The following is a 25,054-nucleotide window of genomic DNA, read 5'->3' on the forward strand; positions in this document are numbered from 1 at the left end:
CAGTGTCAGCCTCTCTTTCGGGGCTCCAGGAAGTCCGAGCTCACGTTTCTGATACGATTTTATTTTTTAAATGTCATTGATCAGCCTTAATGCACATCCAGATGTGTACAAGCTGAAACATTCTGCCTTTGGGCCTCGGAGCGGCTGCGATGGAGGCAGATGTTTCACTTTAAGCTGCTTCACTGATGAGATTTCTCTTCTTGGATTTTTTTCTTGCAGGGAAGAAAAACCTTCCCCAGTGAACAAGTGCGCTCCACTTCTTCAGTAAGTCTTTTTGTTTCTCGAGCAGATGTTGGGAGTCGTCTCATTCTCGAGGTGGTGCGGTGAAGGTTATTAGCACCAGAAACTAGTTTCCTGTCATGGGAGCTCCAAGGAAAAGGCGGGGCCTGTACAGCATGCAGGGTCTGTTCCTCTGAAGAAGGCGGGACTTTCCTAGAGAAGCACATAATGAGCTGAGGGAATGAGGTGCGCTGATCAACCATGGAGTCAAAGCTGTAAGCACACAGTATGCTTGGTGTGGTTCTGAACATATGTACACATGTTATATCAGCACCCTCTGAAGAGCCCACCGGTGTGTCCTCTGAAGCAACACAGAGAAGCAACCAAGTATGTAGGCCATGTAAGAGCTCAAGGAAGAAAACAGGAAGCAGGTTTCCTGCAGAACAACATGTAAACTCCACAGACCAATCTGGTGTCTTTAGCTATAAATTACACTCACATGAGCAATCACTTCTCCCCCACTGCAGGCTGGTGGGAGGAGTGGAGACAGCAGCAGGGCGTTTCCTACAGAAAAAGTTACAGCTCCCTATATGGCTAACCACTCGTGTGCTGTATGTGTGGAGGGCACGGACGCAGAGCGGCACATCTGTAAGTGACTCGCAGCCTGTGCATGGGTAGGATGGCTGCAGCGATTTATCTGGGGGAAAGGAGCAGATAGTGATTGATTCAGAGGCTGATGTTCATGCAGCTTCTCTGTGCAGTTTTCATTGGTTCAGAAACTCCTCAGTTTTAACCTGTGAATTCATTTATTTCAGTTTGAACATGAATGTTGTGTCAGACAGTAGAAAGGTGACGCTTAGCTATGAATGTTTCCTGTAAAGGACGACAAGTGTGGGAAATGATTCATTCCTATTGCTGATTATTATTCATGCAAAGACTAACAGGAGCTGATGCATTTAAAGTGCTTTGTTTGCATTTCATCTGTGAGGTAAATGAGTCTATGGAGGCTTTTTAATGCACAGAATGTGCAAAGTTTTTTTTCCTGCAGCAGTTTTTGTGATGATTGTTTGATTTTTAGTCAGAGACAGTCGTTCAGATGTTTTACTTTGTGGTTCATCACTGAGACGCGATGAGGTGCAGTTTTTTATTGCTGGTTGGGTTTTGTGGTTTGTAGAGTCTTTGTTAGCCTCAGCCTGCGGTGCTGCAGTGTGACTGTGGCTTCATCTGAATACTGCTGACTCTGAAATGTCTCAAATGCTCTAACGTCCAAAATCTAAAGTGCTTTTTCATTTCAAGCAGAAACTGTTTGGCAAGGACATCAGTTTAGTTTTTATCACAATCAAACTCAGAGTCAACTTTTCAGCTGTTAGCTTTTACTGCATGAGAAAAGTTTGCTGGAGGCTCGGGTGGAGTCAGAGCCAGAATGCATGGACGATCAATACTTTCTGATTAGGGCTGGGTGTCCTCACCGATTTCTATCATCGAGTGTGAAAAACTCTGATCGTTTATCAGCACGTATCCATGTATAAGACAAAGCTGACGCTGTGAGGCTCCATCAGAGGTGTGAGCATCACCGCAGACGTCTTTGTGTCAAAGTAACTGAGGATAAAACATGAAGCAGGTTCTCCTGTTCTGGCTTTTTATAGCAGAGAAGCTTCAAACTCTTCTGCAGTCGATCAAAGACTGAAGCAACCTGATGCTGCTGAAGTGAAGCAGAGTCACAGAGGTTCGATCACAGCTGAGCAATCATTGTGTTTCAGCCCCGACGGCTGTGGACGATCCACGCTCTGTGGACGATCCACGCTCTGTGTTTCTGCTCTCATCTCCTGGTTGAGCTGATTCTGGAGTTTCTGATTAATTACATTTATATTTAAATCCAGGATTTAATGAATCGAGATCACTTTATTCAGACCAAAATCGATTTGAATCAGGAAATACATTTTGTTTTTAAACACAACCTTATTTCTGATCGATTCCTCTGTTTCAAACATCCTGAACTTATCTTTGGGATGAAGACGCTAAAAACAGATTTCTGAGAAAACAACATTTGCACAAGTTTTATGAGATTTTTATTATTTAAAAGGACACAAAACACATCAGTTAAAATATTTAAACATGTTAAGATGTGACCGTCTGTTACAGACAGACACAAAATATAAAATGAAAACATTTCTTATCATTCTGTGAGGTGTTATTTCAGTTACCTTCATTTGGGTCCCCTGACGTGAGCTCATTTGAATATTGCCTACACCACCAAGATCGCACTTAAGTTTGTTTGGTTTTTAATTTATTGATGAAAGTTAGTGGGTCCTCCTCTCAGCCAGGAGTCATGAAATCCATCCCAGCATTAATCTGAGGATTAATCTGGGGTAGGAGACAAACACAAGTCACTGCCTTTGAGTAACATCGAGCTTAATGTCCACTGAAAAACACCAGAAACAGACAAAGTTCAGATAATCAAATAATAATCAAACAAATGTGTTGGAGAGGAAGTCAAACTGTTTTTAAGGCTGAGGATGGCCGTGCGAGTCTCGCCGCGTGCCGAGGCTCTGCAGGCCCTCGCGAAGATGCAGACATTCATGGACGCTGTGGGATCTCAGAGCTCTAACTGCTGAGCTGTGAATGTAAAAGCTTCGAGTTGAAGCTGTGCTGTGTGGTTAATGTGTTCGTATCTGTAGACTAATATTGAAAACAGGAGAAATGACGCTGATAAAACCGGACATCTGTAAACCAAAGATTAGTTTCTCTGCAGGTTTGTGTCGTGTTTTTGTCACTGTTGAACTTCCATACAGTGAGCCCCCATCCTCTCCATCTGCAGCTCCTCTGGTTTCCATTTCAGTCTTTGGATGGCGCCTAAAAAGCTCTGCAGTTTCATCATATAAGAGCCTAAAATGTGTCTGCAGTGCGTCAGTGAGGTCCCCTCAGCTCCAGGAGAACATTCCAGAATCAGCACCGCTCTCCAGCATTTTCTCGATGCTCTCAGCCTCTTCTGAAAGATTTTATTTATGCAAGCATGCAAATTTGCATTAATAGGGGCGTGGCCTCTGAGTGACGTTTAAGAAAGCTTTTATTCTGAAAACTGAGGGTGGGGGTTTCCACTGTATTCCACTCGTCAGCTTATTAAAATCAGTTTATGACACTGATCTGACACACCACACCCACAACGATGGACACGCCCACACTGTCGACTGCAGCCATGTATGACCTGCTCATTTTATAGCTTAGATCCCCTCCTGTGAGCCATACGAGTGTGTGTGTGTGTGTGTGTGTGTGTGTGTGTGTGTGTGTGTGTGTGTGTGTGTGTGTGTGTGTGTGTGTGTGTGTATAGACTGTTGGGCCTTTTTTGGTCAGAGTTTACATTTCTAGGCAAGGCAAGGCAAGTTTATTTGTATAGCACAATTCAACAACAAGGTGATTCAAAGTGCTTTACAGAGACATTAGAAACAAGAACAAATAAAAAGCATGATTTAAAATTGAATAAAACAAGCAAATAAACTAACTAACTAATTAACAAACAAACAAACAACAGTATATAAAATCAAAACAGATAAAATCAGAACAGTAGATAAAATCAGTAGTTAAAATGTAAGTTTTGAAATTTAAGCTTAAAGTGTGGATTTGGTGCTTTATTCAAATGCAGCTGAGAGTAGGTGAGTCTTCAGCCTGGATTTAAATAAACTGAGTGTTTCAGCTGATCTGAGGCTTTCTGGGAGTTTGTTCCAGATATAAGGAGCATAAAAGCTGAATGCAGCTTCTCCGTGTCTGGTTCTGACTCTGGGAACTGATAAAAGACCGGATCCAGATGACCTGAGGGATCTGGAAGGTTCATACTGGGTCAGGAGGTCACTGATGTATTTTGGTCCTAAACCATTCAGAGCTTTATAGACCAGCATCAGAACTTTAAAGTCTATCCTCTGACGGACAGGCAGCCAGTGTAAGGACCTCAGAGCTGGACTGATGTGGTCCACTTTTTTGGTCTTAGTGAGGACTCGAGCAGCAGAGTTCTGAATGAGCTGTAGTTGTCTGACTGATTTTTTAGGTAGACCTGTAAAGATGCTGTTACAGTAATCAAGCCTACTAAAGATGAATGCATGGACTAGTTTTTCCAGGTCCTGTTGAGACATCAGATCTTTTATCCTTGATATATTCTTGAGGCGATAGTAAATGTAAAGTCATTAGCAGGGAAAGTTTGTGAAGGCAGGGACCAATCAGATCATGAGATTAGAATCAGACCCCTCCTCCTGTGTGTGTGTGTGTGTGTGTGTGTGTGTGTGTGTGTGTGTGTGTGTGCTCTCGTCTCGGTGGGCTGTGATAAGCAGCACAAATTCAGAAATTCCTCCACAAACAGTGACGTAGCCTCTGCAGAACGATCCAATCTGAGCTGAACAGCTTGGGTTTAAGGACAGCTTTCCTCCCGTCGGACGACCTGTGTGGTCACTAGCAGTAGAAAGTGGAGGCTGTGGAGATGGTGTCTGTCACCTGAATCCAAACTGGAAGCTGGTTCCACAGAAGAGGGGCCTGAAAACCGAAGGCTCTGCCTCCCATTCTACTTTTAAATACTCTATTTTGAATTTAATATAATTATAAAATTTAACGTGATATGGTGATATTTACATTGATGCATGTGTTTGATAGTAAAACGAGACCTGTACGGGGAGCGGGCTGGGCCCAGGTCTGAACTGAGCTCCTGAGTGTTCTCGAAACTAAATCAGTTTGTCAGCTGGTCATGATTCACGAATGCCTCCCACTGCATCATGTGACACGGTGTGAGGCACATTCACTGTCTCACTAAAGAAACACAATCATACTTGTACGTGTAATCATCCCACTTGGAGGGATTATGAAGTGGGAGTTTTCACCATAGTTGAATCTGTCCAACTTTCATTGTTTTATTCTGGGAAACATGAACCCAGCAGCCGCCGCCGCCAGGGTCTCATAATGCTTTAGTTTTGGCGCATGAACAGAAACCGTGAGCGAGTTTCTTACTGGAGGACATGGACCTTTGGAGTCTTTTTAACATCTGCTGATGTTCTGAGCTGAAACTTGTGCATCGGGCTCTGCTCTGTTATGATGGGAGGATGTGACTCTCGCTGGCTCAGTTTTTGCATCTGGCCTGTGTTATATTCACAGAGCATCAGCTGATGGCACGGACATACAGACATGTTGTGTTCTTTAATTTTCTGCTGCTTTAATAACCCTCCTGCCTTCTTGGGACCTTTTTGTGCCACTTACATGTGTTAAATAATTAGAATCTAAAAAAAGCTCCAGGTACAAACTCAGCGACAGTTCGAGAGGCACCGATGACAGTTTGTCCTGGAGCATACATCGAGATGCCAAATTAGGAAAGACCTCGTCGTCCCGGCAGTCGCCTGAGAGCAGATGAGCCGAGCAGGTGCGATGGAGGCTTTCGTGTACATGTTGAGTGTGTTTGGGGGAAGCGGAGACGTCCCTGCAGACACGCCACTCCTCCGCTCACATCTGATTTATTTTTTCCTGTTTATCTGCTCTCGGGCAGGACGCTGGCCTCGCAGCAGGAAGCTCCTTTGGTTTTGTGTATTTTCTGTGTACACATGTGAGACTGATGGATCAGCAGCAGCTTTGGAAGGTGAAGCAAAAACTGAAAAGTGGTTATGCAGTGCCCCGTCTGATGGATTCATCCTCACATGAATGGAAATCTCGTCAGTGCGCCATAATCTGTACTTTGATTCTAGGACTCAGCAGCTTTGCATGATTAGCTGTCCAAAATGAGCCTTCTTTATCTCACACTGGGCTACAGCTGTTCTCACCTTTCTTCTGATTGGCTGCCCCTGAAAAACAGAGGGCTTGAGGTGGGTGTGGCTTCTGTGCCATGAAAGCAGAATGCAAGCACTGAGCTCAGTGTTGGAAACAGTCATGTTTAACATGAAGGTCCACCAAAGAGACAAAGTGGACCTAGTGTGCTTTTCATGACTTCTTGTCATATACCAGCATCGGATGTGAGCTGGAACATCACACGGGAATATTTCTAACACCTTGAGTTATTTTCCAGTGTTAGAAGATCAGCACTGCTCAGTGTTAGCCTTTGTTAATCTTCAAAACTGACTGGGTTACTTTTAAACATATAACACTGTCAAAAATGTAAATTTAACACTCAACAGTGTTGTATTTAACACTCAGAGGAGTGGACCCATATAGACACTCTAGTGTTAATTTAACACTGGAGATTTTGCTGTGTAGCTTAATTCTCAAGCTGGGAGCGTCACACAAAAACAGGTTCCTGCTGATTAGTGTTCTGATTTTTACTCTGCAAAACCGGAGCTCCGCCTTCTTGGATGGTCTGTTAGCACAGTGACTTCACAGCAGCCATGTTATGGCCCCGCCCCTCCCCGAACCTGATTCTGTCGGAGGTTTCTTCCTGTTAAAAGGGAGTTTTTCCTTCCCACTGTCGCCAAAATGCTTGCTCATAGGGGGTCATATGATTGTTGGGTCAACCTCACAATATAAAGCAACTGTTGTTGTGATTTGAAACAGGATCCAGAGGTCCAGCTGCTACGTCTTCTCTGCTAATGTTTCATTAGCGCCCCTGCTGCAAACCACAGGAACACCTGTGAAGTCCTTTTGGTAAACCACTCTGCCCTAACCCTAAGTGTAACGGACTTCAGCTGCTCTACAGTTTCTGTGACTGTGCTGTTACTAGAACAACAGACATGTGACACTGTCTGTACTTTAAAATGACAGAGGAAAGGGTACTGGCACTTCAAATAAACCTCAGAGTCGACCACATCAAGACAAGGAAACCAAACGCTGTTTTGTTTTTGATTTGTTTGCCTTACAATCTGAACATTTGTAGCTTCCCACACATGTAAATTAGCAATGGTTTCCTTTGACAGAACATGAGGCAATACCTGCACTTCAAACGGGGCAGCTTTAATCCCAGAACAGAGCAACATCAGTCTGACACAGCATAAAAGGTGGTTTGCAGCTGTGCAGCAACTGTACGCAGGGGAAAGCAGCTTTGATGTAACATCCAGCAAAAATCTTTCAAACTGAATCCGACGAAATTCATCAGCTAATGACATCTGGAAACGAGATCAGCTGACCTCACAGCTTTGTCTGAAGTTACACGTTAGATGGCCCTTTGACCAAAGCGGAAACCAAATCTGAAGTCAAGCTGTTAACTGCATGATGGAAATGTGTTGTAGACACAGCTCTGCGTGCAGCTGCAGCGCCTCATTGAACAGATGTCTAAACAAAACGAGGTTAATTAGATAAACCCAGAGTTCCTCCTGCGAGTGAGCGTTTGGCATGTCGAGGCAGCGCTACGGGTGAAGCTGCTGGTTGCTGATGCTGACTCTTCTTTGTTTGTTTTTGCGATCCAGGATCATCAGAGTCTCCTGACCACCCGTCATCCAGCTGAAGTGTCCTTGAGCCAAGCGCCGACTCTCTGCCAGGTAGTGATTTATGTTTAAAATCCTGCTTAAACGTTTAATAAAGAAGAAGAAAAGTCAGTTACCGAACTGTAAAAATTTAAAAAACTGAATATATTTTCTAATTTCTGGCTGTGGCTCAGGTGGCAGAGCGGGGCAGCCACTCGTCAGAAGGTCGGTGGTTTGATCCCAGGCTGCCTCCTGATACTATAGCGCTATACAAATACAGGCCATAGTCTCGTCACTTCTATCCTTGGCCATGAGTGTTCGTAAACATGTGACATCTGTTTGGTTTCTCCTTGCACCTCGCAGCTGATTCACTGCACACATACACTGACACCTGAAATAAGCTGTGAAACCTTCAGTGTTTAATTAACATTTCATCACAGATGCTCGAATCTTTGTTCTTCTTCTTTGGTGCTTTAATCTCGCCTCAGAGGGATTCACCTCCTCCACTGCTGCGGTGACGTTTGTTGGTTTGGGAGCTGATTGTGGAGTTTTATTGGTGGCTGAAGCTGATGTTGGGTCGTCTCTGATCCTCTGTGGTTTTCATCTGTTGCTGCTTAGTTTAAGTTGTGACAGGAAGTAATTACATAATTAGCTTTAGCTCCGGCTTTCTCCAGGATGTTACTGCAACAAATCCATAATGAGGAGTTTCCTGCAGATAACTATCGGTTTTAGTTCTGAGCCCTTCGAGTTTGCTGTTTGATTTTCTCTCACATTGGGAACATTGTGAGAGAAAATGCAAACAAACAAGTCAAAAGTGGTTTTCTCACATTAAAAAGTGCTGAAAAAGCTGCTCCAGTGTTCAAAAGGAAAACATAAAAAGCAACATGTCAGTGTTCATGTGGTCTTAGATTAGAACCAGGCCCGCGTGGTTCTGTGGACGGTCTTGCAGTCCTCCCCTGCAACAGAAATGTAATTTCTGGTGAAATGCCTGCGTTCGAGTAAAACACAAAAATCAAATGATACTTCAGCACTTTCATGTTTTTACTGCCTGGGACAAACACATGCATTTTAAATACTAACCATTCGCCCTGAAATCCGCTGCTATGGCACTGCATCAATATCCACACCAGCCGCCTGATTCACATCTTTGTCTTAGTGTTTACGTCTGAACTTAAAACGCACAAAGCAAAGTTGAAAACCAGCAGACGACTCTACAAACACGAACAGGTAGAAACGGAGGCTGCGTGCTCGTCGCTCAGGCTGCGGGCTCGTCGCTCAGGCTGCGGGCTCGTCGCTCAGGCTGCGGGCTCGTCGCTCAGGCTGCGTGCTCGTCGCTCAGGCTGCGGGCTCGGGTCGGCGTGCGCTCAGCTCTAACACCAGTCTGGGTTCTTGGCTAGCTTAGCGTTAGCATGCTGTCTGTGCAGACACTTGCAAAGACCAAAGCTGTGTTAGCAGCTTCTGTCCAATTTTACTGTCACACTCTTGTCCTGTTGTGCAATAAAAATAAAAGTAACGTCCACATCTCCGCTCTTCAAAAGCTGTATTGCTGTAGTGCTCCATTGTCTGCCTTCCAGTCGATTGCACAGGAAGAAAAATGTCACGGTGCGACCCAGTACCAAGACATTTTAGTTTTATTTTGTTGATTATTGTATTTTTTCTCCATGTTTCCTGTTTTATTTTGAAGGAGTCTTGTGTTCTTTGTTCAATGTATTTAGTTTCACTTCCCCTGTCCTGTCATTAGGTTCATGTCAGTTTCCTGTTACTAACATAATCACTTCCTGGTTTTGAACCACCTTCAGCACAGAGACCGAATCAGCCCAGACTCCTGCTGCTGTCTCTGGCTGCACCGACCTGAGCCAGTTTATGTCCTCGGTGCATTAACAATACTCCGTAATTTATGTTGTTTGTTTTCAGTGGCGACTACCGATATCAGATTTTAGCCCCGGTGAGAATTCTGCGAAACCACAAATATTTTTAAGTAACAGAGCTTTGGTTGGTTTCCTAACTCTGAACAAAAACATGCTGAGGGATTTTAGTTTTATGGAGTTCTCCTCTTTGGACCCTCACTGCCCTCTTTTCAGGCTCCATTAACATTCGTTCAGCTTTAGAGGCACTTTCAGTAAATTAAGCTAATGCGAGACGCCTCGTCAGAGCTGCCAGACACGAGGGGGGGATTTTTTTTATGATTATAACTCTGTGGGTAACACCAGTCTGCTGGTTAGCTAACGTGTGCTTACAATGCTTCCTTTGTGTTTGTATCACTGTTACAGCTGTGCATATTTTTATTTTCACATCTCCAAACTCTCAAATAAGAGGAGAAACATGCATAAAACGAATCCCAGGCGTTTGGGCTCTGAATATTCAGTTTTAAATCTGACCACAGCTCGTCGCAGATGTCAGCTGGTCAGGGTAGAGTAGGTGGTCAAGTCTCTGGGCGACCTGCAAGGTGATGAGCCCACTAGGAATAGCCAGGCCTCGCCAGCTTTCAGAACAGAAGAAAAGGCTCGGATGAGGTGAAACAGTCGGGTTTCCTTCAGTTCAGAGTTTAAGATTCAGACACGAAGGACTGAGAGGCTTCAGGAAGAGCCGGAGAAAGGTCATTTGTGAGCAGAGATGGGCAGTAACGTGTTACTGTAATCCGATTACTTTTTTTGACTAACGAGTAAAGTAAGGGATTACTATTGCAAAAACGGTAATTAGATTACCGTTACTTTCCCGTAGGAACCCTGCCTTGCTGCGTTACTAAAACCGTGATTTTTTTGCGAGAATGTCTCACGACAGTGACGTAAGCGAGTGCGACGTTCGTGACAACAGCTGTGTGCAGATCAACAATGGATCATATATCGAGTGCAGAGAGAGTATGAGCGTGCAGCGTTTAAAGCGTGGAAGTACTGACCTTACTTTGAGTTTGATTCCATAAAAAGTGACAAAAACATTAGTGTCCGCTGTGCGTGGGAAGAAAACTTCTTTTTACAGCGAAAAAACCCTAAACTTCCAACAAGCACCGAGTAGCTACGACGTAATGGGAAACTCACAGAGAAACTCGCGGATTCTTCCACTGACCGCGGCACACCTGCACCAGGGTAAACCTCCGCCTACCCCACTCCTGCTTTACAGGTGAAAATAGAGCAACAGGACCGCTGAGTCTTTGACTTTATTTATTTTCTGCTGTGTTTTACTTGCATCTATTTGAAAGACTGAGTGTAAACACAAAAAATATTTTATTTTATGTGCTGGAATGTGCAGAAAATAGGTTTAAATGTTAAACTAATTTCTTCCAGTCAGAGAATGTTGCAGATAATTAAATGTTTGCTTGATGCATAAAGTTAAAAGATTAAAACTAATAAAACAAGTTTTAAAAAGAGACTTTTCCATTTGATTACATTTTGTATGATGGATTATGCAGAAAAAGTAGAATTGGGCTGAAAGATCTGTCGCTTTATCAGCTACTCAGGTTGTAAATCGTGTTTTTAAAAAGTAACTAAGTAACTAAGTAATTAATTACGTTTGAAAATAAGTAATCAGTAAAGTAACGGGATTACTTTTTGCGGAAGTAATCAGTAATTAGTTACTGATTACTTTTTTCAATTAACTTGACCAACACTGTTTGTGAGTCAGAGCCACTTTAGTAAAAGCAGAGAGCTGACATGAGCTGACGAGGCGAATGAATAACAAATGCATGGCGCGTTTTTCTCCTCGGCTCTTTTTGAAGTGGTGAAATTTTCCCTTATAATTAAAATCTGATTTAGCAAACTGGTGCATCTGAGTTTGTACTTTAAAAACATCCTGAAGTTAACTGGTTGGATCCAGTTTGACGGACTGGTAAGAGAAATTGGCACAGATCTCAGATCTGCATTTCCAGTGAAAAGCAACAGAAGGGCTGGATTTGCTCTCATTGGTCAGAATAACCAGCCCCTGGAGTTTGTAGCCATGGAAACGCCGGCTTTCCCTGCGTGAACAAACACGCTGACAGGTTTCCATGCTGAGTGAAGAACCTGAACAAGGACTGAAACCAGATATGACAGATCTGTCGGGAATCTAAACCTCTAATAACTGATGTAAACGTCAGTGGTAGAGATAAGATGAGCGGGCAGGGATTTGCATTTCAGATTGTTAAAAGAAAAAGATGTTGTGTCACACTGAAAATTGTTCCTTGGAACAGAAAAAAGACTCTTTGCTTTCCAACCAAACTTTGACTTTTTTAAATGTCTCAGAGTGTCGCCTGTCTGACCAGTTTAGCCTGACCAGTTTAGCCTGACCAGTTTAGCCTCCTCTATCAGAGTTAGAACAAGCACAAAATGATGAACGGTGGACTCGAAGGCTCGCACACTCGCATAGTTTTGAAGACGTTTCTTGGTCGGACCTGCCTGAAGTAATTTTTCTCACCACATGAGTTCAGAGAAAAACTGCAACGATTTCTTGGAAGTCCATATTTTTCTCGATTGTGCCTGTAAGTGTGTTAACGAGCTGCTGAGTGGCTGAAACATCTGGATCGTTTCACAGGTCTCCAAAGTCCTGAACAAATCCGTCACATCCATCTTTTAGCTGCCTCGGGTGTTTCATTGTTCTATTCAAAGAGTGGGTTTAAAAACTGAGATGAGCCGGTGCAGTTTTCCATCATCAGTGCTTTTCCTCGAACCTCACAGAGTAGACGCATAAAGATTCGTCTGCTGGTGCTGAAGGTTTAAACTCCCATCAGCTGCTGAAAGCAGAGCTGAGGCTGCTTTCTGTCAGAGTTGCTCCAAACTTTGGTTTCTATACATCAGAATAACAAATTCCTGGGTTTAGATTATCCAGAGCACAAACATCTGGCTTTCAAACACTTCTTCAATCAGGGAGGGAAGTGCATCATCCCCCCACGGGCGCCCGGGGGTCCTGTGTGTTTGACAGAGACTTTACATCATGCAGCAGAGCTTCAAGCTGTGCATTCTTCACTCTAAACATTAAAACTGCAGTGACTCAGACTGTGCGCGTTTTTCTTTTTGAAAGTTTATGTCTTCTTCACGTAAACTTTCACGTCTTCTTCTCAGCCCACCCACCTGCTGGTTGGTGCAAATGTTCCCTGATGGAGACGTGCTTAAAAAAACCACATCAGATCATTGAACAGCCAAAAGTATGTGGACATCCTGTCTATGCTCCAGCTGTTCTCCTGCTCTGACGGCGTCTGCAGGGATTTCTTCCCACCAGCTTCACGTGTCTGACATCATTGAGTCCACTGATAATTTTCTTGGTTGCACTTTTACTTTGGAGGGCTGCTCAGGTATTGACCACCCAAGGATTAGTGACTCATTCTAGCCATTTTTCATTTTTATTCTTCTGTAAGAACATCACTGTTTGATTTACTACTGGTCCATCCCTTGGCTCTTACTTTGAAACTTCAGTCACTGCTTCCTGTTTCCCCACTGGCTCCCTTGGTGCTGTTCTGGTGCTCCTCAGCATCATTTCCTCTGGTAATTTCTCCTTCCACCTCCGCCATGTTGGCCTGCAGTTGGTGCTGCTCTGAAAGCGCTGTAGTTTAAGAATATAATCCACCCACTGTTATCATCTTCAATGCCCTGTACCAACACAGAGCAGAGCAGCTATCTGAACGCTGCTCCAACAGAGGTCGATTATCTTGTTAATAATTTTACCTCCTCACTACGTACGACTCTGGATACTGTAGCTCCTGTGAAAACTAAGGTCTCTAATCAGAAGTACCTGACTCCGTGGTATAATTCTCAAACACGTACCCTAAAGCAGACGACTCGTAATCTGGAGAGGAAATGGCGTGTCACAAATCTAGAGGATCATCATTTAGCCTGGAGAAATAGTTTGCTGCTTTATAAGAAAGCCCTCCACAAAGCCAGAACATCTTACTATTCATCACTGATTGAAGTAAATAAGAACAACCCCAGGTTTCTCTTCAGCTCTGTAGCCAGGCTGACAAACAGTCAGAGCTCTGTTGAGCCAACAATCCCTTTAACTTTAACTAGTAATGACTTCATGAACTTCTTCACAAATAAAATTTTAATCATTAGAGGAAAAATTACCAGTAATCATCCCACAGATGTAATATTATCTACAGCTACTCTTAGTACCATTGATATTAAGTTAGACTCTTTTTCTCCAACTGATCTTTCTGAGTTAACTTCAATAATTACTTCCTCCAAACCATCAACGTGTCTTTTAGACCCCATTCCTACAAAACTGCTCAAAGACGTCCTGCCATTAATTAATGCTTCTATCTTAAATATGATCAACCTATCTCTAATAATCGGCTATGTACCACAGGCCTTCAAGCTGGCAAACATGTCACCTGAACACAGACTCTCAGATCTGATGAGCTGGATCATCAGAGCAGGAGAATCTTAAGGCTGAAGTGAGACAGTCGTCTCTGTTCAGACATGTGCTCTCAAGATGTGGATCTGTGGAGGTCGCTAATCTCCTCCAGGGTCAGTCCTAATTGCTGCTCGGTCTTTGCCTCTTCGTGCATCCTGGCAGCTGAAAACAAACAGTGATCATTAAATTGTGTTTGTGAATTTTTAACCATGCGTTGTTGTTGATGATGGTCGCTGTTAGACCCTCGCTTAACGATGTTAGTAGTGCTGGGAAACTCAGCCAAGTATTCCGAGCAGCCAGACTGCTTCCAGCTGGACAGGTAATCCCTGTCTGAGACCCGAAACAGTCCCGAGTCCACCTCTGCTCCTGGCGAGCGCGATGGCTGCTGGAGCCAGGAGGCGATTTAGGTTCAGTGTTGGTGGCAGGCTTCATGTTAGACATTAACTGACGGACATTTGAGCCTCATTATTTTCTTGTCTTCAGCTCTTTCTGCTCAGTGCATGTAATGTTACGCTCCATTTAGACGCTGGACCGCTCCCTGCAGAGGCATCGCAGGAGCAACAACAACAGCAGAGAAAGGGGGCAAGCCCAGTGACTGTGGTGCAGAGAAAGACTCCTAGCAGTGACACTCTGTGCAGCGATCTTCAGGATTGAAGCTCATATATGAATGAAAGATGGCCGAACTTCAGTGGTCACTTCACGTGGATAACCACCAATAATTCAGAGGATCAGTCACGTTTTCCCTCCTGTCACATTTCTACGACACACCCACAAACTCTGTCAGCATGAATGAACTGGTCTGTGATGACCTTTAACAGGTTGGTGAAATGAGACAAAGACTGACAGGGACAGACGCTCTGTCTTTCTGCTCTGAGGCCTCGCCATGCTCGCCGTTCATCGTCCATCATCTCTTCCTTTTCTCTTCACCCCAGCAGAGACGTTAAAGAAGTCGCTGTGTGGTCACAGCAGAGGTGTGCGACTGTTTCAGCTGTGTGGTGTTTATTCTCTGTCTGGATGGAAGTGCAGGTTTAGCATCGGCCGCGTGCATTAGCCTGTGTTTGTTCACGGGAGCAGCTCCAGGTCCTCCTGACCGTTTCAGTGAAGCTCGTTCATGTTCTGCATCGTGAAAACGCTCCTGTCTGAGCTCCAGAGCAAGCGTGACGTCCAGTCTCACTTTACCTGCACGCATGTAGCTGTCGGGCCTCTCCTTTCTCCTTTTTCATTCATCGCTAAAAGACGGCTGATGAGTGTCTGATGTCCGTGACATCAGGAAACTCCACAGGAGTCACAAAGTCTTTGACCTCTATAGATTTGGAGCTATTAACGCTGTGTGAGATGCACATTTATGATGTGATTAATACAGAGCTGTTTTTGTCAGACGCCTCCTCCTCAGGACACGCAGGGACACGCTGACATCGCAGAGTCGGCTTTTGGAGGTTGGCATAAATCAAAAGTTCAGCCACTGCTCAGATCGATTTGCTCAGTCCAGGATTTCACTTTCAAGTACCAGGCTGAGCTTTTGCCCCATCACAGCAGTAACCCCGCTCATCCACAGGGATGCGAGGCTGATGCTTGGAGGTGTTTCCATTGGACGTCCAGAGGATGAGAACGGGCTCAGCAGCAACACCTGGAGAAACGAGCAGCACATTGAGTCAGACGGAGGCTGGAAAGAAGAGGTTGGGGTGGGCGTGGGTTCCAGAGCGTCCTGCAGACGCACAGCGACAGTGAGCAGGTTAAAGCAGATAAACAGTTCACTCGTATGTGGGGCGGACCATCGAAGAGGGGGGACTTGGCTGCTGGATTCAGGGTTTGAACTGAGCCGTCAGCTCATGTGGGCTGGCACGAGACCTCTGTGGTCAGACGGCATTTCTTAGTTTCAGCCTCTCCAGACAGCCGCGGCGAGAGGGGGGGCTCGTTCAACACGAGTCCAGTCTCAGCTCCTCTTTGACCTCCACAGCTGAGGCTTTGAATGCGGGATTGTTGTTCGGACACAGATTCATGTTAGAAACGCTCCAGCTTCATGCAGCTGTCCACGATGCAGCGTTCTCCTAAACGCTGCTCGGAGGGCACAAACTGTCCTCAGCGCGCCTGCAGAGCGTCAGCTCTATAATGTCCTCATCAGCGAGGAGAGCCTCCTGCATGTGTGACACCAGTTTGAACTAGAAAGCATGAGGCCCTTCATTCTTTAACATCAAACATCTACGGTCCATAGAGCCAACAGGAAAGAGCCGCTCACGCTCCGAGTAAATACAGTTGGAGGTCCGTGTAACTAGAGCTGGACCTCGCTTCAATCAGCCTGTCACTGGAGCGCTGATGACCTCCACATGCCTCGCATTAGAATAACCCTCCCCCAAATCCGCCTCCACTCACAGGGCCAAGAGCATTTGGCCCGTGATTAAACACAGCTCTGAAATACGCTCGTGGGCGAACACATGTTCATACATGTAGACGGAGAGAGGGAGGTGTGAGCGTCCAATAAATGAAGCCCACACAGATCCAGAGCTGCTTTTGCTGCCTGGAGGACGAAGCAGATTTATCTGCAGCACCTTGGAAAAGAATCGAGACGAGTTTGAAATCTTTATTAGCTGCAATCAGCTGGTGAAATTCACTGGAAGTGTGTGGCAGCAGGAGACGGGAGGAAACCATGACTCAGGACAGATCACTAACATATTAAACTCTTTATTCATCGGGAACTAAAAGCCAGTAAAACCTTCTGGTTTGTAGTAGCCACGCCCAAATCCTCACTCGAGCACCATCCAGGACGCACGTTAGTCAGATACGTTATTTTGGTTTCACGGCTCACCTGCACGTCGTGCACGATTGTGTCGCCGTGTGAACAATTCGTCCAAGACGATGGTCCTCTCTCAGTAAACAACGTTCTTCGTTCTCACTGCTGTTCGTGAATCATGCGAGGACGTGCACGCCGCCCACGCCTCTGATAGAGATCTAACAGGTCCGTCCCTGCTGGGACAGGCAGGAGAAGATGGACGGCTGTGCAGCGGTAACAGCAAACACCCGAAGCTAACGAGGCTCATTAATCCCACAACTCTGATTAAAGTGCATCAGAGCGGCTCACCTGTGTGTGGATGACCGTCCTCTCGTCGCCTCGGTGAACCCAGCCCGTTCTGCTTTGGAGAACCTCTCGGGCTCCTCCAGATGTGATGACCTTCTGGCGTGGACCTCGGTCTTCAGGTCAGCCCACAGTCAGACCGGACAGTAGCGCTCGCTTTGGTCTTCTGGAGGTCGTTCGTTGCAGTATCACAGTGTAATCCTGCCACTGCTTCCCTGTGGGACATGAACCTTTCTCCGGGTCGTCCTCGGCACACTGCAGTCTGACTTGAAGGTGTCTCTTCTGCAGAAGTTTTTGGCGTCCGTTCCTCTGCAGGGTTCTAGCGATCGTCTCCTTTGAGACTAAGATTCTCATCTGGGCTGACCCGTTCGCTCGCTTCTTCTCGGCTCTTTAGACTCATCGATTTTTCATCGTCATACATCCACCTCCTGCTGTGTGAGCATCACCAGATCTTTGTCTCAACGCCGGATCTGATTTCTTTTGTTTTTGTCCTGATGTTCTCTCAGTGACAGCTCCAACCTGTTTCGTACTGTGCCTCAGTTTGAACTTTGTTCACAGCAGTGCTTCGTGCTGTGAGTCACTTAATAAAACTGATCCTGGTGATTTTATAATTCTGTGCAAATAGAAAAAGTTTGTTTGAAATGCTTTGCAGAAAAAAAGCACAAATGCAAACAACGTGTTGACAGCTTCTTAAACTGTTGACATGTGGATTCTGTCATCTGTGCTTTATGGTCTGGTTTGCATGTAAAATTTCTGAATGTGTTTGGTTAGCATGTGGCTAAATGCATGCTAACCATGACCCAAACCTGCAACACCAGTCCGCTCCTCTCATCGTTCACTCCTCAGTGTTTGTCCTGCTCTTCTAATGATGGTAACTGAACACGGACAGATTAAATACTGATGTTGTTTTGTTGTGAGGTGATCTGAGCAGGAGTTCAGGGAGGACAGAGTTTGAAATGAGGAAGTAAACAGAGAGCAGAGACTTTATGGAGGCGGGCGTGAGACAAGAAAGTAGAGAGGCAGTAAAAACCAGCAGGGAGCTCCTCTGCATCTGAAGCACCATCGTCCAGAGAACATTTAAAATATTCTCTCATTCATCCGGCCTGTGATGTGGCCAGACACTGTCTGCTGCCTACAGATCTCAGGAAATGGCACCGTGAGGCCGTGAGGAGAGCCAGATGATGCTCTGAAGTCTTCTGGCTGCAAACACCAGAAAGAGTCTGACTCATCTGGCTGCTGAGGCTGTGGAGCTGCACGTGGAGATATCGCGTTTGGCCCAACGACAGCAGAAACCAGCCGAGGATGTCTGAGGGTTTAGCCTGTTTTACACACACTGTATATAAAAGATGGACATAGCCACTGGTTGGTGTGGTGCTGACGGTGGATACGAGTAAGTGAAGGACACAGAAGCATTTCATTAACCTTAGAGCGTACCCCTCGATCATCTCGCTCGTCCTTTCTGCTCTAATGGGATTCGTTTCCAGAATTATCCTCATGGTTTTAATTACATCCGACCTGAAACCAGCGACTGAGACCTCATAGTTCCCTGAGCTGTCACACCAGAAACACTTCAATACAGGAGTCGCCCCCTGCTGGACATTAGAAAGAACCCAGCTTTAACCCGCTAACAGGCTTCCCGCCTGGATGCTACGGATGCTGCTCCATCTAGATTCACAAAATGCTTTTGACTAAATTACAATTTCCTGATTCCTGCTGGCTCCTCCCCTGCCGTCTCCACGGCAACGCTGATGTTATTCAAACTGAGCGTCACATCTTATTTCCTGTCAGTGCGCTCACACACGCCGAGTTTTAATAGTTTCCCCGTGTCTGACACTGGTTTACAGACGTCGCACAGACGTGATTGGTGACCTCGTAGCTGTCGCTCGATGATTTGTAGCTTTTATTGCGGCGCTGCGGTTCTGGTTTCACAGCACCCCGAGGAGATGAGTTCATGGCTGCGAGCAGGAATGTGTCGTTTCAATAATTATACTGAAACTTTCAACATCAGTGGGCGAGACACGCTGAGCGAACTATTTCAGCTTGATTAAAAACTGACCAATCAGGACGCTCCATCATCATCATTATGAGCTACATCTCACGTCTCAGCTCAGAAGCGGGGCTGGAAGTGATTTACTTTACTGGATGCAGGAATTTTTGGATGGCTTCTTTACTGTTACAAGATTGGGAAACATCAGATGATTCCTGTCATATCTTGACATGCAAATCCATATTTCCTGTGTGTGTGTGGAGGGAGGGTTCATCCTCGGCTGCAGATGCAGACTGTGGACCGTTCTCCTGATGCATGCTAGTTTTTATTTTCATGCCTTACGAACACTGTGTGCATTAATAAACAACATGTCGTCCATTCATGTTCATTCATGAACAATTTATTAGACGAATCCTTCAAACCTTTATTTAAAAAATTTAAGTTACACATAATTGTCCAATAATTTAACCTGGACGATTGTAAGTATCTTAACTGGGGCTGAAATATCCCATAATTATCATAAATATTGTTCCTCCCCTCGTGTCTCTGCTGTGTTTCTGTCTCTGTTATATAACGAAATCCTGTTTTGGCACAAAAAGCTTCCGCAAACATCTACTCAGCCTCACGTTCCTCGTGGAGCAGATGTTTGGAGCAGCTCCCGCTGTGATGGAGCTGCTTCCAGATGTGAAACAGACTCTGTTTCTGTCGCAGGTACAGAGAAACCCGATCCAGCATGGAGTGGAGGCGGGCTGCTCTGGTCGGCCTCATCATGGCGGCGTGTTTCTGCAGCAGCGGCGCTCAGACAACAGGTGGGTGTGATTATGCAGCTTATGGCTCCACTTCCTGCGTCCTGGTGAAAGTATGACATCAGTGGAAGCTGTTTATACCATCCATACACTGACACACACACACACACACACACACACACACACACACACACACACACACACACACACACAGGTAAGTTTTGAAGTTCACACACAGAGCACTAACCCTGCACAGGAATGTGTTTGCAGCTGAGCACGTGCACACGCACAATTAACAAGCTCACAAACGCACAAACACAAAGCTTCGACGGGTGTCTGGCTGCATAAAACATTTTCCTTCTTAGGTCTCAGGCTCCAGATTAAAACTTCCTCCACTGATCCTGTCGTTCCAGCATCGCTGCCACACAGAAACATTTAGTATCTGTTTAACCACAAATTACTTCTCCAACATTATGTAGAGCTGGACGTTTAGGTGCAGTCCATGGTCACTGTCAGTAATTAAACTAATACATAAGTTATCCCTGAAAAATGTAGCATTAACTTGTGGATGACGACTGGAAATAAAAAAGCAGATTGAAGTTAGCAGCGTGTAGCCAGGAAATGTGATTGGTCAGCAGTGCTGAGACGTCTGCAAAAGGGATGAAGTCCACTAGAAGACAGAATACATGTGTGTGAATGAGAGGGGGGCAGGTGAACATGCAGGAGCAGAAATGGTGAAGGTTTAACATCCACAGGACAGAGTGCAGGCAGGGTGGAGCGGGTGGAGGCAAATGTGACTGAAGGATAGCAGCAAGAGTGAAAGGGAAGGTTCAAGGATGGAGGTGAGACTTGGGACAGTGGAGCTGAGCTGAAGGTGTTCAGTGAGCAGGATGGAGGGAGGGTGGAGAATGAAGATGCAGCTGCAGGCAGGAGAAGAGGAAGACGCTGGGATAGGTTGAGGTGGGTGCAGATGATCCACCGTGAGCAGCAGAGAGAAGGAAGGCCCGGTGCGTGGCTCTGATTGGCTCCTCGGGGTGTGTCCCCTTCTTCTCCACACGTCCGTTTTACCATAATCAAGCTGCTGATGAGGGAGCAGTTTTCTGGGTTTGAAAAGTTGTCCAGCAGCTGTACTTTAAAAAGGACCTCTGTAAAAATAGATCTGACTCGCTCTTATTCACCAACAGTATCTATTAAAAATGGGTGAACCTGACCTGTAGTGCTGTCATTGGGCCTTTGCTGTATTACAACTGGAGCACGCTCACGTTGAACGTGTTCAAGGTGTTTCTGAGACGGCCCCGAATTATTAGGGTTAGTGTGGAAATGTTTTTGCAACCAGGCACATGAATGAGATGCGAGGGTTAAAGGTCGGGGTTTCGTTAGCAGTCAGGTCACTGCTAACGAAAGCAAAGCTTTCTGAAGGCAACGAACACCAGCTGTAAGCCACACGCCGCTTTTTCTCATTTTCCTCACGCTTTTCCACCCTGAAGGTGAGTGCTGTCAGCAAGCATCCCTGCTCCAGTCCAGAGGCTTTTCACGAGCCGGCGGCAACATGCCCATTTTTCTTTTCCAGCAGTCACATGGCACAGCCCACCTCTGTTGTCTATAAGCCACGCTGACACCTCACGCTGCCAAACGTCCTCAGCTACTGAGAGATTTCCTTTTAGCGTCCAGCAGTTCCTCTCCGTGACTTAAAGACCTTTCCTCTTAGTCTGTACCGAAGAGGCCGTGGCAGACATCGTCTTCCTGGTCGATGGCTCGTGGAGCATCGGCGCTGAGAACTTCGAGCAGATCCGCCAGTTTCTGTTCACGCTGGTCGATAGCTTTGATGTCAGCCCTGATCATGTCCGCATCGGCCTTGTCCAGTACAGTGACAATCCACTCACAGAGTTTCTGCTCAACACCTTTGAGAACAAGGACGACATCCTCAACAACATCATCAAACTGCCTTACAGGGGGGGCGGCACCATGACCGGTAAAGGCTTGGAATTCATGTCGAACGAACACTTTGTGGGGAAAGCTGGAAGCCGAGCTGCGCAGAAAGTGCCGCAAATTGCTGTGGTGATCACTGATGGCAAATCCCAAGACGATGTAGAGTCTCATGCTAAGAACCTGAGGAGAAGAGGGATTGTTTTGTATGCAATTGGTATCAAAGATGCAGATGCAAGCCAGCTGAGGGAGATTGCAAATGACGATCAGCATGTTTACAGTGTGTCAGATTTTGCAGCGCTGCAGGGAATTTCTCAGAACATCATCCAGACGCTATGCACAACTGTAGAAGAAGCCAAACGACAACTCCTGCAACTGTCTCCAGGTAAACCCCAAAAGCTTGATTCTGTTCATCTGGACATGGTGTTTTCAGAACGTTTGGTCACTCATCCAGGTGACTTTATCGGTCTCAGCTGACTGCAGGTTTGAAACCAGCCCGCTGACTAACAATGGGCTCATGAACTAACAGGTTCATCATCATAAACATGCAAACTGTCGTCTCAAGGTAAAATAAGTCTGAGTAGAAAAGTGTTATATAAGAACCAGTCCATTGACCATTTATTAAATATAAAACCGGGAAAGCCCCGCCCAAAGTTTTTATCTTTCTCGAGAAATGTAGGTTTCACTGACTTTCCTCTCGTGTTCCTGACTTTCTTCTTCTTCTTTTCCAGAATGTGCCAGAGCCACCATGGCAGACATCGTCTTCCTGGTTGACAGCTCAAGTAGCATTGGCGTTGATAACTTTGAGGAAATTAGGCAGTTTCTCCGAAGTTTCATTTTAGGCCTTGACATCGGCCCTGACAAAATTCGGATTGGCTTGGCTCAGTATAGCGACGAGACCTACCAGGAGTTTCTGCTGAAAGATCACATGGACAAGGATTCTCTGCTGGCCGAAGTCGATCAGTTTCCATATCGAACAGGAGGCACAGAAACAGGAAAGGCCATTGACTTCCTCCAGTCAGTGTACTTCACTCAGGAGGCAGGGAGCCGGGCGAGCCAGCGAGTTCCTCAGTTTGCTGTAGTCATCACAGACGGGGACTCCACGGATGACGTAGTCGAGCCCGCCAAGCGCCTGCGCGATCAAGGAGTTATCATATTTGCCATTGGGGTGGGAGATGTTAACCAGCAGCAGCTCGAGTCTATCGTAAACCTACCTGCACACCACTTCCTTTACACTATCGATAGCTACCAGGCTCTACAGCGGCTAACAGACAGTCTGCTGCAAACTGTATGCATCTCCGTGGAGAGTCGGAGTCAAGGTGAGACAAAGAAAACGTCCTTACAGAATTGTTTATTATAAGAGAAGGAAATGAATACCTGAATGCTGCTTAGTTCTATTTTCACTGGTCAGGGATTTAAAATGTAACTGCATCAGAGGATTTCTGCTCAGTTTGCATTGATAGCAATCGGGAACGTATCGGCTGATCATTTAGAGATGTTAGTCGAGTTACCCGCAAGCTGCAGCAGAACCCCTGAAGGCTTTTCTCATCCACCACTCAATGTGTATGAAACAGATACGTTCTTTGCTTTAAAGCGAATAGAAAGAAAACCCCCGACAGTCAAAGACAACGTGTTTTCAGTGTAACAAATGCCACCCCTCGTTCAAACGTGGACTCTAACGTTAGATTTTCTGACATTCTTAATTCAGTCTTTATTATTTATTATAATTGAAGAAATTAGGTTGCTTTACTTACACTTCCTTATTTTTAATGACATTATGACCAGTTTTTCTTTTTTTTTAACTGGTTAACCATCACTGCTGACTATAACTTCTTTAGGTAAACTTAACGGACCATTGTCCAGCCTTGCTGGAGCCCATTGCAGCATAACTAAGGGAGGATTCAGGGTCACCTGGTCCAGCCCTAACTATATGCTTTAGCAAAAAGGAAAGTTTGAAGCCTAATCTTGAAAGTAGAGATAGTGTCTGTCTCCTGAATCCAAACTGGAAGCTGGTTCCACAGAAGAGGGGCCTGAAAACTGAAGGCTCTGCCTCCCATTCTACTTTTAAATACTCTAGGAACAACAAGTAGGCCTGCAGAGCGAGAGCGAAGTGCTCTAATAGGGTGATATGGTACTACAAGGCCATTAAGATAAGATGGGGCCTGATTATTTAAGACCTTGTATGTGAGGAGCAGGATTTTGAATTCTGGATTTAACAGGAAGCCAAAACAGGAGAAATCTGCTCTCTCTTTCTAGTCCCTGTCAGTATATTATAGCACCTAAGTTAGTACCCTAATATGGAGAATATGATCCGTCGTTCTGTGTCCTCTCTGAGTGGTTTTGGAAAAAACACAAAAAAGGAAATTAGAAGCAACAAATGGATCGCTCTGAGACAGCGTGTGTCCAATTTTAAAAATATTGTGCAGATGAAAGAGAATCGTGCCATCCAGGGCAGGGTTGTGGTTACAAACTGAAATTAAAACAACAACAATTCCAAACCTTTGTCTTTTAGACCTGCAGGTAGTTTAATTTCATATAAATGGAAATGCATATAATAATAGTGAAGGACTGTTTTCTTCTTAATTTACAGCGTTGGCAGAAAAGTTTGCAGACATTTTCTTCCTGGTGGACAGTGGCATCAGTCAAGCAGATTTCCAGCAGGTCAGAACCATCCTGGTCCGACTGGTCAATCAACTCAACATTGGAGCTTCTGGCAACCGTCTCGGACTGGCCCAGTACAGTACGGTTACCAAAGTGGAGTTTCTCCTTAATGCTTTCCAAACCAAAGAGGCGGTGCTCACTGGTGTAAGGTCCTTCCGCCAGAGCCGACTTAAGCCCAATCAGCCACGCAACCTGGGCAGTGCACTGGAGTACGCCAGCTCTAATTTCTTCACGAATGAATCAGGAAGTCGGGCATCCCAAGGCTTCCGACAGTTTCTGGTTGTTCTAAGTGGAAAAGACTCAGATGATCCAGTTTTTAAGCAGACACGTCTGATCAAATCACTAGGCGTAACTATCGTGGGAGTGAGCTTCGGTGCATCAATGGACGAAATGCGTGTAATAGCCACGGCGCCGTACGTGTACGAGTCTACCTTCAATGCAGTGCCCACGCTAAAGACCATTTTTGAAAGAGAGGAAGAGGAGATCACTCTCACTCACGGTGAAAAGTCTTTACTTTCATTATTGTTGTCATCAGTCATAAAATCAACTCCTGTGCATGTTTGAAAAAGGTTATTCACAAAGGAACAGTCACGTAAATTACCCGTTTTATTACCTTTAATCTTGATGATAAACTTATCCTGCTGGAAACGCCAGCATGCTGTGGCGAGAACATCTGAGATGTCTTCATGCTTCCATATTTTCACCCCAGGACATCAAATATTTTAACATTTATTTTTACTTTCACGTTTTCAGTCTGTTAGATGCAGATTGA

General features: G+C 45.4%; 1 protein-coding gene across 1 annotated transcript in view; it reads left to right on the forward strand.

Moving 5' to 3' along the window:
- The first annotated feature begins 817 nt into the window (after positions 1-817).
- Positions 818-25,054, forward strand: part of col6a4a (collagen, type VI, alpha 4a) — a 61,553-nt gene continuing 37,316 nt past the window's right edge. The window contains 6 exon segments of the mRNA XM_086312632.1: positions 818-867; positions 7,578-7,649; positions 19,661-19,758; positions 21,404-22,006; positions 22,353-22,940; positions 24,212-24,781. Of these exon segments, the coding sequence (XP_086168758.1) occupies positions 19,683-19,758; positions 21,404-22,006; positions 22,353-22,940; positions 24,212-24,781 (1,837 nt within the window). The 5' untranslated portion in view covers positions 818-867; positions 7,578-7,649; positions 19,661-19,682.

This window comes from Aulonocara sp. 'chitande type north' Nkhata Bay, linkage group LG11 (genome assembly GCF_057382095.1).
Source record: "Aulonocara sp. 'chitande type north' Nkhata Bay isolate Kocher_YH1m ecotype deep benthic linkage group LG11, A_spYH_male_GT1.1, whole genome shotgun sequence".
In the NCBI taxonomy this organism is placed as follows: Eukaryota; Metazoa; Chordata; class Actinopteri; order Cichliformes; family Cichlidae; genus Aulonocara; species Aulonocara sp. 'chitande type north' Nkhata Bay.